This window comes from Accipiter gentilis, chromosome 18 (genome assembly GCF_929443795.1).
Source record: "Accipiter gentilis chromosome 18, bAccGen1.1, whole genome shotgun sequence".
Lineage (NCBI taxonomy): Eukaryota > Metazoa > Chordata > Aves > Accipitriformes > Accipitridae > Astur > Astur gentilis.
The window spans coordinates 18,729,354-18,747,194 of NC_064897.1; the positions used below are offsets into that span (position 1 = coordinate 18,729,354).

Sequence of the window (17,841 nt, forward strand, 5' to 3'; positions counted from 1 at the left end):
AATGTTACTGCTCTGTAGGGTCTTGTGATTCTAAGCCAGAGAAGACAACTATGTGTATTTTAATGTAATCTTTTACTTGCATCTAAGATTATGAAAATGAATATGCATCTTAAAACATGTCTGAGGGGGGGTCACACACAAGAAAGCAACCCCTTCTCAGATGGATAAATGTTCTATAAAGGTGTATTTTAAGAATTGTTTTCTAATACGTGGTCATGAACTGTTCTCACTAATTCAGTTGTAATTCTTCTTTCTGAGTTATTCCAAAACTAAGTTAAAATACACTGGACTTTGGGAGGGTTTTTTGGTAGGACTTTTATTTGTGAATTCTACTGGATACTTAGAAAACTCTTTTTACAATTATTTTTAGGGAAGAATTTCTAATTATTTGGTTCAGTAAAGTAGTTCTGTTTTCTTTCAGAAGGTCTATCGTGCATGTTTCAAAATACATTATTTATCTTTTATCAATCATAACTTTTATTTTACTATATCCTAATAACATTTTTGCCTACTACATTGAAATATGTTTACAATTTTTTAGAAGGAAAAAGTGTGTGGAAATTTGACATTGCAACATCACATGCTAGAACCAGTACAACGCATTCCACGCTACGAGATGCTTCTAAAGGACTACCTAAGGAAATTGCCTCAGGATTCTCTAGACTGGAAAGATGCTGAAAGTAAATATCTTCTAGCCATTAAAAGAGCTGTAATAAGATATTAGTAAGAGGATACTGTAAATTAAAGCTATTTTCAGGAAAAATAAAGTGAGAAAGCAAAGGCCCTCTGAAAAGAATGATAGAATTTCTTCAGTGTAGTTGTAGGATTCTTTGAAAAAAAATCTGTTTGAATAGTGGATGAAGTTAATATAAAACCTGTAAAGCCTTTAGTATTCTCCTCCTGGAACACATAAGTTTTGCTTTAGTTTTTGCACACAGGTGTTGAGTTCTTTGCTTTGTGGATGATCAGGGGTTGTGGGTTTTCTGTGGTTTTTTTGGATTTGTTGGCATTTTTGTTTGCTTTATGCACATTTGGAATGTATGTCTCTTACTTGTAAAAAAAGTGGAATTAGACTCATTATTGTATTTTCAGCTCCTGTAGGGGAAAAAGAACAGCCCATTTTTAAATTTATTCTTCTCTGTATTTACACAAGAACAGTTCAAGATATTTCCATGGATTGTTCAAAATTACTTGCCAGATAATTCTTTGCAAATATTTCATTGTGAGTACTATTACTGCAAATATTTGTAATGTGAGTTGTTTCAACTGAAAAATATAGTTTCACATTCTGGACCACTTTGAGAAAAGAGGGGAGAACCATGACTGTTCATGTCACAAAAAATGTGATTCTAAGTGCTGAAGCTCTAAAGTAATCTGCAATAATTCTCTTCTGATTTTTCCAGATCATGATTTCTATTTTGTAGCTGACTTTCTTATGCTTTCCACTTTACCTTGGTTACGTTTTATTGATAGTTTAAGAAATTTATCGTAGCGTGTAATTTACCTAAAAATTACAATTTTGTAGAATGATCCATTTTTTGTTCTGTGTAATATATAAATATGTAAAAATGCAGCTTTTTGATTTTACTTTTTTCTTTTTCTTCTGTCTAGAGTCCCTGGAAATTATATCCACTGCAGCAAGTCACTCAAATAGTGCAATAAGAAAAATGGTAAATGATCCTTGTTTTCCTGTTCACTTTTTAATGTATTTGAGTATTTGATGAAGCTAGGAGTGTGAATTGCAAATCTTCCCTAAAATGGCAAAAATGGGTTTCCTGGGTCCAAGTGATTGCTCCTACTTAATGTATTTATACAGCTCCAGGAATGATAGAGAAAATCCGGCATTGCACTTAATTCTCTCGAGTGGAAAATGGGACAGACTGGGTTCCTCTCCTGGCTCGAGTAGCTGATACTGCGCTGGACTCTTAACCTTGTTTCATCTGTTGCTGTCAGTGGGAAGGATAATGTTTGGAAAGAGTATTTACTGTTTCTCTACCATATTGGGCTGGCATGATAGATACTTCGTTAAGTATGTGAAATATTTTAGTTTAGTGGGCGTGGTGGTGTTGGGTTGATGGTTGGACTCGATGACCTTAAAGGTCTTTTCCAACCTAAACGATTCTACGATTCTATTTTGGAGAAGAAATAATGCAGGCTGTATATATAACTGCATTTGTAAAATTACAAAGGAGATAACATTTCTAAAACTACTTGTTAGTGTATCAACCAAATTAATTAATCTGTATGGCTGACCATACATACCGGGTGTAGACATGTTTTTCACAGCTAACATTCTCCAGACTTATGCAAACTCCCATCATTTCATTTAAACATGCTTAATGATCTGTGCTTTTAATTAATAAGTTTTATAACTGTATTTTGACTGTGAAGGAGAATCTAAAGAAATTGTTAGAGATATATGAGATGCTGGGAGAAGAGGAAGACATTGTGAACCCTTCAAATGAACTGATAAAAGAAGGACAGATCCTTAAACTCGCTGCTCGCAATACATCTGCTCAAGAACGGTATCTTTTCCTAGTAAGTATGGTAGCCTGTGTTTGCAGGACAGGAGTGGCTGTATACCTTTCTGGACTTGAAAGAACTACCAAAGTGAGAGAGAAGTCCTCTCTAGTTGATGTCACTGCCTTTCTAGTAGTGATATTAGAGCATGAGTAAACCTTATACTGCTTACAGAAAGGCTTGAAAACACCATTTAGAACAGAATACATGGTTTTAGATAAAAGGAACCAGTGTCCAGCAACTCACGTTTAAATAAGTGGCTGCTGATTATAAATGCAGGTCCTAGAGCACAAGAACTTTGACATTCTCATGAAACTGAAATGTAAAAGCTTAGGATGTTAGTCCTGACAGATTGTAAGCCTCATGGTCCTGTGGGAGCTTGTTATCGTCGCAGGTCATCCTCTTGTCAGGTGCCTGTGTCCTGTCTTGGAACTAACAAACTACAGCCACGCTCCCTTATAGCTCCCTTGGAAAAGGTTTGATGTAGTTCATTGCTTCCATGCATTAAAAATTGCTAATACATTTTTGCTTATGCACCTCTGGCATTGCATATCTTCTGGTTAATAAAGACTGGTAACGGGTTGTTGAGGCACAACTCCTGCTTATCTGTGCTTCAAACAGAAAGAGAAATCATTGAATAGTAACACCTCAAATGGGGCTAGACAGCTGATTAAAATTATGTGCGCCTCATATGAGAGGTGACAAGTTCAAATGTGCTGCATCTGTGATAGAAACTAGGCAATAGGTTAGACAGGATTTCTATGAAATAGGATTTAACTGAAGTGAGTTTCTCTTTTTAATAATTAATTTTGAGAAGAATGTGAGGGGAAAAATGTGAGAAAATTAAAACACTATGGATCTGATTTAATAACTGCTTCTAGGCTGGGGTGTTAGACATTTAAACATTATTTAAAGTTCTAATCTTTAATAAAGGAATATATCTTTGTCTTGCTCATGGTGGGGTTTTTTTTTGCTTGGGGTTTTTTTTTGGGGGGGGGGGGGGGTTGGGTTTTTTTTTTCCTGTGATATCGAGGCTTTCAGTGAATAAAAACTCTAAGAATGTTCTTCTGCCTTGGAGAAAAGACAAATTATGTCCTCAAATAATATTAGTTACAACTTCTACAAAACCAAATGGTTTTGGTACAGAGTAAATACAAATGTATACACTGAAAAAAAGAGTTATTATTCTGCACTTTAGAGTAGGTTTTGCAGAATTGGGACATAAGAATGGCTTTTTCTAACAAAAGATTTACAGTGGTATAAAATATCCAGTCTGAGTACAGTTGATAATAAATGCTATGAAGACTGCTGCATATACAGAGCAATTATTCTTATATCCATTGAAACTGTCCTTTAATCTTATTTCTAAACAAATAAGAAAAAGACATTGTCTTGGATTAGAGCTTTGGTCGTCTTGTATATCAACTGAGGAGGAAAAAACCTGCTTTCTCACCCACTAAGTCTAGCTTTGCAATATTTTCCAGCTCTCAGTAGAAACCATGGCTGTATCTGTGTTTTTGTTAATGCAAAGCCATGTGTTTATTTTTTCCCCAGTTTAACAATATGTTGCTCTACTGCGTCCCCAAATTCAGCCTGGTAGGATCAAAGTTCTCAGTTCGAACCAGAGTCGGCATAGATGGTATGAAGATTATAGAAACTCATAATGAAGAATATCCACACACTTTTCAAGTGTCTGGAAAAGAGCGAACACTGGAGTTGCAGGCCAGGTAAGTAGCCGTTTTATCTAGTTTTTGGAGGATTAAACATGTACACACAAAAGATTGGACTAATAGATTTGGAGAAAGATGCAGCGGGCTTCATCTTAATATCAGTGTTTTGAAAATAGCCTAGGCTACCAAAAATCATAAATTGTCAGTCCAAGAATCTCTTGGAGTAGAAGATGCATCTACAGTGTATAGTGAGTGCATTGCAGAAATACCTAAGATAGCTACGAATGGGCTGGCTGGAAAATTGAAAGCAGCATACCTAACTGATGCAAAGGCAATCCATCCGACTTCAGTGTTTTGGGACACTGAGTGTGTTACTCTCTGGGCAGCGCTGCTGCTTCTGACAGCTGAACCACCTTGGTACAAATAAGCCCGTTCACCTCAGGGTGTGCCCACCCAGCAAAACTCTCCACCCTGGTGGGTTTATGTCCACAGAACGTAGTTTTCTACAGTGGTAGATGGGCACCTGCTTTCCTCCATTCCTCAGGCCTGTTTCCAGTCTACCTGTTTTCCTCTGGTCCCAGGTATCAAACTTACTCTGCTCCTGTTAATTCTTGAGTCCTTTCCCCCCAGTCACACTCTTCTGACTAGCACTTTTCTGCTTTCCTTATTAGTCCTTGTATCCTCCTCTTGCTGGGTTGCCTTCCCATTGCTGCTTTTTGCATTGCCTAGACTAAGCCTTCCCCATCTAGACTGCCCCACTTCAAATACAGTGAGGTGCTCCACCTCTCCTTTTGGACCTGCTTTTGTTTTCTGGTTTGTTTTGTTTTGTTTATTTTAAGTTGGACAGTTAACAATTAGTATTGTTTAAATTTAAATTCCTGAGAATTACTTCAGAAGCTTGGCTTTTGCAAGAAGATGTTGATAGTGAGATAATGTTTCCTGAACTAGTTTTGGACTAATGTGTCAAATATTTCTTTTAGTTCTGAACAAGATAAGGAAGAATGGATAAAGGTAAATTCATCTACGTTCTTTATTTTCTAAACACTTTTTCACTGAAGCAATCAAAAAAGTAATATTTTTCTGGCTGTAGCTTCCCTCTGCTGAACAGTAACAGGTCAGAATGCAGAGAGTCTGTTTGAAATGTAATATGTTTGAAGAATTTTTCCATTGTTTCCTTAGGCCCTTCAGAATACTATAGAAGCTTTTCAGCAGAGGAATGAAACTTTCAGAAATGCTATTGCTAAAGAATATGAAGACATACCTGTTGAGGTTTCTGTAAGTTGCCATTATTCCTTTGCAACCTTCTTAGTACCCATTTTGTTCTTCAATAACTGGAAGAAGTTTGGCAGAAACTTTGTCTTCAAGCTCATCATTCTTATAACAGAGGAATTACAAAGTAGTCATTTTATTGGTAATTGTTTTTCTTCGTAATGCCAAATCTTATAAACAAGCCTCTTTTTTTTCTTGAAATGCATAACAGAGTACCCTTTCAGTGATGCATAATGATTTTAACTGAGTTCTTTGTTATTTCTTGTATAGATTTCAAAATGCGTCTGGAGCTGTGTTTTGCCATTTCCTTTCTAGAGGAAGAGAATAATTATTTTCTCTATTTAAAGTATTGCACAACTTCTTATACTGGCTCTTTTTATTCACCCATCCTCCCCCTGCTCCCCTTCAGAACGCTGAGCTTGGAAAGAGAGCACCGAGGTGGATACGAGACAACGAAGTAACCATGTGCATGAAATGCAAGGAGCCCTTTAATGCGCTGACAAGGAGAAGGCACCACTGCCGAGCATGTGGACACGTAAGTGCGAAACCCTAGCTGCTGTAGCTGGTGAGCAGACTTGTGAATGGGTCTTCTACTTCTGGTGGCTGCTAGTTATGCTCCGGAGTTTGTTGCTGTGCTTGTGGCTGGAAGCAGAAGCTGTGGATAGCATACCACAAAGGATCCTCTGTCTGCTTTAGTTGTCATGGTAGATTTGGAAGTAATTTAGAGCAGAGGAAGATGCATTTTTGTGTAAAATGTCCCAAGCCCCTGGCCATACCACGCTGTTACTCCTGAGTGGCCTCCACTGATCTCAAGTTTCAAGACCATGTTAAACTGGCGTAAACCAGTGTTATCCCTGGCAGCGCTGGCTGCCTCCTCCTCCCATTCTGCTGCCTTCTCTCTCCTCTTCACTAGAAGACCACGAAGACCCACAGTTAAAACTTTCTCAATGGATTGGCTTGGAGCTGTTCCCAGCTGGGTTCAGTGCGTAACTGTCTGAACATGCGTGAAGCATCAGGGAAGGAGAGAAGGTTAGAAAGGGGAGAGAGTATTACTGCTGCTTTCCATGTATGGTGCTACGGTAACATATTGTCGTGCTTTAACCCCAGCTGGCAACTGAGCCCTATGTAGCTGCTTGCTCACTCCTCTCCAGTGGGATGGGGGAGAGAATCGGAAGGGTAAAAGTGAGAAAACTCATGGGCTGAGATCAAGACAGTTTAACAGGTAAAGCAAAAGCCATGCATGCAAGCAAAGCAAAGCAAAATAAAGAACCCATTCCCCACTTCCCACGGGCAGGCAGGTGTTCAGCCATCGCCAGGACAGCAGGGCTCCAGCACGCCTAACGGGGACTTGGGACGACAAACACCATCGCTCCAAACATCCCCCTCTTCCTCCTTCCCCAGGTTTATATGCTGAGCATGACGTCCTATGGTCTGGGATATCCCTTGGGTCAGTCGGGGTCAGCTGTCCCGGCTGTGTCCCCTCCAACCCCTTGTGCCCCCCCAGCCTCCTCGCTGGTGGGGTGGGGTGAGGAGCAGAAAAGCCCTTGGCTCTGGGTGAGCACTGCTCAGCAGCAACAAAAACATCCCTGAATGACCAACACTGTTTTCAGCACAAATCCCAAACGTAGCCCCGTACTAGCTACTGTGAAGAAAATTAACTCTATCCCAGCCAAAATCAGCACACGTATGCCTCTTTAAAATGACTATGATATAGTGATATGACTTGAGAGTTTTCAGAAATTACTAGATGAGCAAACATACTGTTCTTACTTTTCTTGCCATCCAGCAGCTCTACCTTTCTCCAGCAGGTGGTAGTGCAAGCCCAGGTTTAATCTTTGTCTTACAGGTTCTCTTGTATGATTTCTTTATAATGTTTTTATGTGGTATGAAGGCTTATTGCATTCCCAGTGCTACTTTTGTGCTTTGCAGGACTCCAGAGACTTTTTCAGAATCTCTGAATTACTGATTATACAGATGTCATCTGGGGGTTTTTTTTCCAGATCATTCTGGTTTAACTCCTCTGTTAATCTTAAGATCACACCCTTCCTTCTTATTCCACATTTTGTTTAGTCTTCTAACTACTTCCTTCTATTGTAGTTCCACCACATCTCCTTGCACTTTAATTTTAAAACATTTTTAAATGAGAATTTATTTGGGTCAGTGATGGTGTCTTTCCAGCAGAGACTAATTGGGAATACTTAAGTAGTATTCTCTAGAGATACTAGTTGAAGGTAGTGATCTAGATTAGTACTGCAGAGCCCTGGTCCACAATATAATTTTGTTCAGGTGTTTTAGTGGTTCAATTCCATTTGTGTACCTTTCTTTCTTGAGATAACTACATTCATATTTTTTTTATGCAGGGCATGTTTTTCACCTGAAAGAGTAGTTCTGTGGAAAAACATTTCTAATGAAAGAACTTCTCTCAGATCTCTCTTGCATTTTGGTTAGAGAGAGAGAGAGAGAGAAGAAAAATTAGTGTGATATTGGTTTATTTATTCTGTGTACTAATGAACAGATTCTAAAACTGTAAATTTAATATCTATTAGCAGGTTAAAAATTAGCCATTTCTGATTTTATTAATTTTTTTTATCATTAAAAGTGCATCTCAGTTGTACATTTCTGAGGTTATGTAGAAAACAAAATGGTAAATGTACCTTTTCAAGTTGGCATCTAAAGAAACCAGAGGATTTTCTTCCTGCAGCACGGCTTGTGCTATATTCTGATTCTATTCCTAACTTTAACCTACAGATAAAATTGAAAGCCTAATGTGATTTTGTGCAAAGTACAAAGTTCCACCAGGTAAATAATAAAAAGCACTTCGAGTTAAGAAGCAGTGGCACAAATTTGGAAAATCATTATTTTCAATTAAGTTGTTGCTGATATGTCATAAAGGCATTATCTTTCTTGTTCTGTATAATCAAACAATATATTACTAAGTAGGTAAAATTTTTAATCCAATTCTGTTTCCGTAAAGTTTTATCAATACTTAAATTTTATATGTATGTTATCTTTTTTGTTTCTAAGGTGGTTTGCTGGAAATGTTCTGATTACAAGGCACATCTCGAATATGATGGCAATAAATTGAACAAAGTCTGTAAGGACTGTTATCATGTTATAATTGGTTGTACAGACAGTGAAGAAAAGAAGAAGAAAGGCATCTTGGAGGTATGTAATTTAAAAATACTGTATGTGCATAGTTGGAAACAGTTTTGGCTAATCAGCAGGTGAAAAATGGCAGCATTCTTGCAGGGCTGTTTTCTGTTTGAGAAATAAAGTGTGTGGACCTAATTCATCCCATCCAATAGATTTTAGCTTTTACCATTCATCTTTCACGATACTGTTTTGTTTCTTAGAACTTTTTTTTAAAGGGGGAATTTTGAACCTTAGAGCTTGTTTGCTTCGTTCCAGTTACATCAGTTAACGTGATAAAACGTTAGCTTTCCATATAAATCTTCAGTTTTCTTCTTCTGCACTTAAGCTGTCATAGCAACAAACCCCACTGCTGCTACAATGATACTTGAAAACATACACCCAAACTGAAAGAACTGGGGATGGAGGAGAGGGCAATGGGGGAGAATTTTGCTATTCAGAGTCTGAATAGTAAGATACTGTTTTGATCAGTATATACAATGTACCTTTAAATCAAGTTGCTCTCAGCTTTTGACATAAAAATTCAAGGTCTCAGTCAGACAATAAAGAACCATGTTTCTCTTGTGATTGGGGGAGAAATAGGCATCTTAGAATTGCAATTAACCTTCACATTTCTTAAATCTGCCTTTATAGGCCCTTTTAAAACACGACATACATTAGAGAAATATTATCCTAACTATGTCAAGACATATATTTATCTTGGGATGTAGTAGAGAAGGATTGACCCTTAAGCTAAATACCAACAGAAAAAGAAGGCAAAAATAAGATACAGATTGTAATTCCATGTACAGTTCTTAATCCATGTTGGCTTGACTACACTCTTAAATGAGAAAGAGTAAGGCACACAGAACTCCACTAGCTTACCTTATAGTCAGGAGGCTGCTGTTACTTGGCATGATGGCTTTTTTAAGGTAGCTGAAGAAGCTATAGAGTCTCTTTAGAAATGCCTGTCTGCATGCCAGAGCTCATGACAACGGAGTGGTTGGTACCATGTTGCAGCATACAGGCAGCATCGCTACTGGAAGAGGAAAAAAATTGATGCAAGCCAAGTTTAACATATAATCATCTTCTGTTCTTTCTGATCTTCTCAGGATCATTATTTAATATGAGTAGCATGTCACTCTCTTTTCAGATTTTAAGCAGTTCACCTAATCTTTTTCGCTGGGATTAGTGCTTGCATTCTTGTTATTCTTAGAAATGCGTTTGCATCTGATCCTGTCATAATATTTTGACTGCCAAAATAGAGTAGTTGTCATATTGGATAGTTAGTAGCACTTCAGTGCCTAACATGATGTTATTTTAGAAATCAGACGTTGTTGTAGATACTACGATACAGAGAAAGGCTAGCTGTTGTGGCAAAATGACATTTAGAGTGCTCTAGAAGTGTAAAATCAAAAACTATTGATGAAAGAAGGAACAGATTACACATGTTAAGGGAGTACATGTTGTGATTGTATGTATGTAATATATAAATATTCTTCATAAATCCAGTCCTTCATGATCTTACTTGGGTATTTGCTCAAGCTCTTTTGCAGATGCTATCCAAGATTTGATGTGAATGGTGATGAATTTCTGCTTTTCTGTTCTGTATGTTTTTAGTCTCTATTTAAGGAAAGTTTATTTTTGCTTTTATGCTTTATACTATCTTCTAGATTGAATCTGCGGAAGTCTCTGGAAATAGCGTCATATGTAGCTTTCTTCAGTACATGGAAAAATCAAAGCCCTGGCAGAAAGCGTGGTGTGTTATACCTAAACAGGAAGCTCTTGTGCTGTACATGTACGGTGCTCCCCAGGTATGTACAGAGGAAATGGAAAAGATTCTAGTAATTGTTGTCACTGACATCTGAGGAAAAGAAGTCAAATAGCTTGGGAATGGAGGAAAGACCCAGGAGTTTTCACCAACCTGTATAGTAAACGAGAGGTAGCAGGCAGATTAGTTGGCTGTTCTTAATCAAGAACTTCTCCTCCTTCTTAGGATGTTAAAGCTCTGGCTACAATTCCACTTCTGGGCTATACGGTAGATGACACTCCAAGAAGTGCTGACCTCCCGCACAGCTTCAAACTGACCCAGTCTAAGTCTGTGCACAGCTTTGCTGCAGACAATGAGGAACTAAAACAGAAATGGCTAAAAGTTATCCATTTAGCTGTCAAAGGTGAGACACCAGAATGTCAAAATGAACTGCAAGTGAATTTAGAAGAGCAACCTGAATCTTCTAAAACATCTGAATGCTGAAGCTCAAGAACATATGGTATTTTTAAAAGATTTCAATTGAATTTGTGGTTAACCTTTGTGTTAACCTTTCTTTGCTCAATCAAGGAAAAAAAAAAAAAAAAAAAAAAAAAGAAAAAAAGAAACTTCTTACTACCGTACACATCTTAGCACTTTATGTTTGGGAAAAATTCTGGTCTTTTTAGGGATCTTTTTCTTATATTTATGTTCTGCCAATAAAAGTGATGTACAGGTCCATTTCAGAGAATTTTTTAAAAAATGTGAATGCTATTAAAAATACTAACTTTACTGTACTACTTGTTTGTCATGATGCAAATTTTTTTGAAAATCAGTTGCTCTTTGGTTAACATTTGCTACTTTCATTAAGAATGCAAATATTGAAGCTTCCTACTTACACGTTAGGACTTGCAACAGGATAAAAGATATACCTCCACATTGCCAAAATAGATCTGTAGTTAAATATGCAGGGACAGTTTGGTTTAATGTATGTAGTTTATAGATTGAATTCCACAGATCTGTACATATGTTGTATTCACTTGTCTCTTTTTAATTAATGCAAATTGCTTTCACAGGTATATTGGCTTTTAAAGTTTCAATTTATCAAGGAAACAATCTAATACTTTTCAATCTAGAAATGAATACCTAAAATATGAGAAAATATATATGTACAGTATTAAAAATGTACAGTACTTGATTTTTGCTTTGATTTCATGATACTGGGTTCCTATTAGTGGATAATTTATTTAAAAAGCATGTTTTCTATTTGAAATTAAACAGTCCTAAATTAACAAATACTGTTCAGTGATTTGTTTTAATAGCTGACATTTAATGATCTTGATATTTTTATGCATTTAAAAAATAGCAGTAATGTAAGTGGCATGCAATGGACAAATAAGTTCCAGTTGTGTTTAAAAGAGTAGTCACGTTTCTTCAGTGTCCTATCACTGTTATCTTTTAAGAGTGCAGTAGTTCGTTACTCAAATGCAGTATGCGGTTTGAGAAAACCAATGGATTCTAGCAACCTATTTGCTATTATGGTTATTGGAACAAAAGAATATTTTGAACTTAAATCTTTTAATTTTTGCAGAAGATTAGATACTGTAATACTTATATATGAAAACAATCTTCAAGGATTATTGTTGTAAAGCGGAGCCTGCTTTATACAAATTGAGCATGAGGTCTGAGCCTGGAAATCTCAAGTTGCATTAACTGACATTATTTGCATTCAACTTATGGGAATAAAGACTTGTTGGCCTTACAGTATTAAGTCCCTTATGAACTTCCATTCCTATTAGGGTTTTTATACATGGAGGCAAATGACCTCCCTAAAATTTTTCCGGTAACATCCTTAGATGAAATGACAAATTCGGAGGTAATGATTGACTATCAAGTAGACAATTAAAATCATTGCTATATTTCCTTCTCTGACCCCTCAAAGGAAGGAAAATGTGTAGCTTCTACAATCAACTTGGCATAAGAACATTCAGGAGTCTTTCTGCTCAATATAACTGCAATCTATTTTAAATCACGTCAAGCTGAAGAGCTCAGGTTCAAGTCCAGTTTTGTTAGCGGCAGGAGGGTAGAGTTAAATTGTTGCGTTTTTATAATGAGCTTTCCAAACAAAGTATTCGCTGAACTCCCACTCCCACTTTACTCTTTCTGTGACACTATAGGGGAAAACCAAAAACAAATCTCATTTAACATTTAACAAGGGATTGTTAAAGTAACCTCTGTTTTTAGTGTCAGGCATACATGAGTACGTAGTGTCTATCGTTCTTTGGTAAGAAGAACGTCATGCAGCTTAATGTTAGTGGGCTGGATTTTGCTCTCACCTCCACAAATCCAAAATCTACCATGGCCTTCAGACTTCTAAGCTTTCCACTAGTGTTAGTAAATATCAGGACGTTGGAGTTGGCATTGTAGAGTACTAACTCTACAACTGACTTTGTGCATGTCGGTTCTCAGTTCTTCCTCAGGTGCTCCATGTGTCCAGATTATTCTGCATGTGACCCTAGTATTACTTTTATCTGATGTGCAAGCTCTTCTGTAATTCTGTAAGAGATTTTAAGTTACTTCTACTGTCAGCTGTATTTACCTTTAGTTATGGGCAGCTCAAGCCCGTTTTGAGTACCATCAAATCTTCGCCAAGGTCCCTCTAGCTAGTACGTGTTGTCTTGTGTATACCTTGGCGAGGGATGAGGGAACATTCAGGTAAGCAAGAAGAACTCTCCATGGCTAACTTTCTTTCATGGTCATCTCCTGAAAGTGGGTATCTTCTAAAAAACTCTCAGTTGCAATTGTGGTATCTGGAGAGTCGTCCTACTGCACCCCAATGTATAAAAACATTGTTTCCCATGCTCAAGTCGTTGAGTGTAAGGGGAGAAGTTGCCTTAAAGGAGTTCCCAGATAAGATGGACTGAGCTGTACTGAAAATAATATGATGGTGTGACTGTATTCATGTAGTACGTTCTATTTTCTAAGCTCCTGCAAACTTAATTCTGAGCCAAGTAGGAAGACCTATTCCAGCTAAATGATTAGGGAAATGATGAGAAGCAGCAATTTCTGGGCTGCCTTATTGTTATAGTGGTACTGAGTAGCTGAAGCTGCTTGAATGGTTTTGGTATCTCCCAGATGAAGCCCTGCATTTGGGCATAAACAATTTGAAACAAAGTTAGCATTGGGAGTTATTTATTTGGATGTTAGCCTCATGTTTGCTCTCAGCCATTAAAGTTTTTATAGCACGGGATATTTTATTGACCCTCGTGAAGCCTATTTCACGTTCTCAGAATCAACTGCCTGGTCAGAATTGTTGTCTTCTGAGTCAGAATGTCTTGGCACTCAAATGTATGGTTCTGTGTGTGTTTTGTAGGAAAAGTATGTACCACCAATATTAAAGGAGATCAGAAGATGGAGAAGTTGCTTCTAGATTTAACCACCCTAACTGTTTTACTCCATTCTCCACAGACAAGCCCTCCTATAGCATCCAAAACTTTAAATTGTAAATTATGACTGCAGAGGAACAAACTCAAAATAGTAACTGCTGTGGCTTAAGTATCATGATGAAAGCAGTCAAATATAAACCATCATTCTAACAAGGTATAGGGTGTTCCCACTTCAGCTGTTAAATTCTTTTTTTTTTTTAAAAAAAGGCATTACATTTATTAGCACAAAGCTGTGTGTGTAAGGAATAAACTATAACTGAGCCTTCATTCATAATACATGAATGTATGTGAATGGCTCTGCTGAATTATTTAAGCTTTGCGATTCTTGTGTTCAAGAAATGCTTTTTTCTCACTTTAAAAGTGATCAGTCTTCTGTGCAATTTAAAGCAGACCAAAAGTTATCTTGTGCGTTTTTATCTGTGTTCAACCAGAACAACGGCTTAATTTTATCATGAATATGTTTTGAACATACTAATATATTTTTCAAAATGACTTAATATTTTTCCCCTGTCGTGGAAAAATAGTGTATCATGATATCTGCATGTCTGCACCATTCTTCCAAATCCTCTAAAAATTGTTTTCTGGTATCAGGTACTCCTGCTTGGTTGAAGATCTGCTGTAAAACCTATAGCATCTACTACTTTCAAATCCCTTAACACTGAATAGTTTTGTTTATTCCAAAATGTATTTAATTTTTATGTGCAAAGTAGACTTTGAGAATACAAAACATTCTCTTCTATTTGGAGTAGAATATTAAACCACTTTAATGCATGTAATATATAGTGGCACCTTTTTATGCAAAACCATCTCAAAGTGCTTTATAAATCTCCTCAAAGATTCTAAATCCATTACATAGAAAAGAGGATTTTTATTCTTCATATTTTTAAATTATGGATGTAGTCAAGGCACTGATTAAATATAGAATAAATACACTACCACCTGAGTAAATTGTAGATGAGGTTACAGAATTACACTCTAAAGAGTTCCAAGTGGAGTCAGGAGGAAAAAAAAAATAATATATACGTATATATAAAAATAAGTGGGAAAGATGTGGAAACACTTGACAGGTTCTTTGGGTTTTGCTGGTTTGTTGGGTTTTTTTAAAACCTACATCACTACATAGCTAATATAAAAACTGGTCAGCTTTTCATTTCAAGACAAGATTAAATAAAATGAACAGAGGGTAGTGGTTCTTTTTACTGAATGAAAGGCTTTCAGGAAAGAAATAAACATTCCATGTAGAAATAATTCTAAGCAATAAAAAAGGAGCTTTCTCCATAAATTTAGCTGGTGTAAACTAGCATAGACCTGCTGGAGCTATTACACCTTCAGTGACTTAAATTCATGTCGAATCTGCCTTACACTATATAAAGACACTTGTGGAAAATCCAGATTTCACCAGTTTGAGCGCTGCTGACTTACTATGTCTCATCTGGAATCACAGTGCTCAGTTGAACTCCAGATGGGTTTCAGCTGGAGATAACTGATGTAGGGATGAATGTAAACAGCTGGAAATACATATTAAGAAAAAAAAAAAAAAAGAAGAAGATTGGAGAAGAGAAATAGTTTTGTGGCAGAATTGACTACCCTCAAGATAAATCTGTTGGTGAAATGGGCCTCATTCTTAGTCTGTGGTGTACTGTTATTTGAAATCTGAAATGAAATGTATGGAGTTACGTTTTTTTCTCCAGTCTGTGGCCCTATTGGTATGAGGAATTTACCTAGCTAGTTCTGACCCGTGGGACTGTAGTGAAGTGTGTTCCTTGCATAGGAGCTTTAATCTGCTGTTTCCTAAATCCTTTTCCTTTAATAGAACATAATGTTAACTTAATGATTGTATATGTGTGTATATATACACATGTGCATATGTATGTGTGTGTATATGTATATATGTGTATTTATATATTTGAGACTGTTATTCAGACGACCTGTTTTCAAGCAGTATTTTACAATCAAAAAATACACTGTGCTGCATTCAGAATATAATGTATAGTGACTGTGTTGAGTAAGCTTTTCAGAAGAAATAATCAACAGAAGTAGATCTACTTTTGTGGCATGTTTACTATTTCAGCCTAATTTAAAAACAGACAGACAGACACACTCAATTCAGTAAGACATTCAATCTGCTTCCTTTAAAACCTCATGATTAAATTCCTCCCAGCCTCAACGATGGCATTTTGCTTTCACCCCTTCCTCTTCCTAGCACAAGTGAATGTAGAATGTGGTTTTTCTGTACTAAAATCTTCAGGCAGATTTCTCCGAATAAAACATGTTTTCAGCCACTGCGTAACACCAGCCTACTTCAGCTTATAGTGCATCCTTGTAGATCCATTAACTATTTATGGTGAAAACATTCAGAAAGGGGGAACTATATCAAAGTATTTTTGCATGTATGTGCCCCAGTATTTTTAAGAAAGAAGCCAGAGTTGTTGCATATAGGGAACAGTTTGCAATGGGAGTATTGGTTTTTTTCTATTAGCATGTTTTCTATTCTGCAGCCCCCAAGGCAGATTAATACATTAATTTTAATAGGAGCTGGATCAGATGTAATGTTTGACATCAGAATTACAGGCTATACATGTTAATTCCCCTTCATTATGGAAACATTTCTGGGTTTAATTGCAAAAACGCTTTTTAAAAAAAATACTAATATTTGGAAGAGGTGTAAATTTGTTCTGGTTTTGCAATAAAGTGAGGAATATTAAAAAGGTGAAACAAATGCCGTTGTAAGTTGTGCAAATGTAAGTGGTCATTTTTATGGTCAAGAAATATATGAATGTAAAAAATTTTCAGATATTGTATATATTTTCTGTAATATATGTATATTTGGTCATAAGGTGGGTGGAGAATTGTAAAAATTAAGCACTTTAATTCCTGTTGAGTACTTAAAAAGAAAATAAATTTGTATCCTGTAAAATAAAAGCATCATTAAATAAGTATTGCTGATTGACTTTTTGGGGGGTCCACATACTGTTTACTTTGCTAATGAGATCTTTAAACTGTGTTTCCAATTGTGTGTGTGACTGTAAGGACCTGTCTGTTTTGGAACACTGGTATCTAATTTGCTGAAGTGCTGGCTACTCACAAGTACTGCGAAGTCGGTGGAAGATATTGTGAATATATAAAGGGCTGTATATAATGCCATGACATCTTAGGTTGGGAAGATAAAAGACGTGGTCTCTTTAAATCCAGATTTAAATCCAGTTTAAATCCAGATATCTATAATGGGAATAATAATGTTCCCTCACGTGACCAGGACGTTATGAGAGAGAGTACTTTACGGGCTTCTACGTTGCCACCCCCATAGAAAAGTGCGGAAAGAAAGGAACGTGTTCAGTGTAGCCCCACGTCTGTCTTACTATTACTCAGGCACTGCTCTGAACAAAAGGACGAAACAAAACATTGAGCAGCTGCTCAGCATAATCTCTTGTGCACTCAATTCAAGTGGTGCTGCAAAGCAAAAATGATCAGGTAATTAGCTGGATCATGATCCGAAGCGTAGGCAACTTCGATTCTTTAAATTCATTTGCTAGCTAAGCATACATTCAGTTTATGGAAGTGCCACTTAAACTGCAGGTACACCTTTTTTAAGTGTCCTTTACCAGACAGAACCATTTGCAGTTGCCTCCAGTTTCCATCGTGTACACAGTAAACCTGTTTTGCCTGTATCTGATTTATTCTTAGCATTCTTCTGCAGGTGGGCACAAAGTTGCAGAAAAGACTTCCCCAAAAAGATAGAGAAGAAAAATTACTGTATTACTTGTTCGTTCCTGGAAGGAGTTGCATACAAGAATTTTGTTTAGTTTCTACTTTTTATTCTCTTTGCAAACACAGTAAACAAATTGGTATTGGAAATAGGTACTGATGAAAGTAATGCTTCCCTCTCCATTTAGATAATTTTTCCACTATTTTTTTTTTTATTTTTTTCCCCTTGTGTTTAACTCTGTTCCAGCACCATTATTTTCCCCATGAAACACAATGCAATGCCTTCTACGTGGAGACAAAAATAAAAGAATTTACCCTAAAATGTGCTTTAATAAGAAAATACAAGTATAAAATT

The 17,841-nt window shown here is 36.6% G+C and overlaps 1 protein-coding gene across 9 annotated transcripts in view; it reads left to right on the plus strand.

The window, feature by feature from the left end:
- Positions 1–16,720, plus strand: part of FGD4 (FYVE, RhoGEF and PH domain containing 4) — a 112,172-nt gene extending 95,452 nt beyond the window's left edge. For all 9 annotated transcript variants that reach the window (XM_049821665.1, XM_049821668.1, XM_049821672.1 and 6 more), the window contains 10 exons: positions 542–680; positions 1,612–1,670; positions 2,392–2,538; positions 4,075–4,247; positions 5,171–5,201; positions 5,370–5,465; positions 5,869–5,994; positions 8,484–8,624; positions 10,262–10,402; positions 10,585–16,720. In XM_049821665.1, the coding sequence (XP_049677622.1) occupies positions 542–680; positions 1,612–1,670; positions 2,392–2,538; positions 4,075–4,247; positions 5,171–5,201; positions 5,370–5,465; positions 5,869–5,994; positions 8,484–8,624; positions 10,262–10,402; positions 10,585–10,842 (1,311 nt within the window). In that variant the 3' untranslated portion in view covers positions 10,843–16,720. The remainder of the gene's footprint in view (positions 1–541; positions 681–1,611; positions 1,671–2,391; positions 2,539–4,074; positions 4,248–5,170; positions 5,202–5,369; positions 5,466–5,868; positions 5,995–8,483; positions 8,625–10,261; positions 10,403–10,584) is intronic.
- Positions 16,721–17,841: the final 1,121 nt, after the last annotated feature.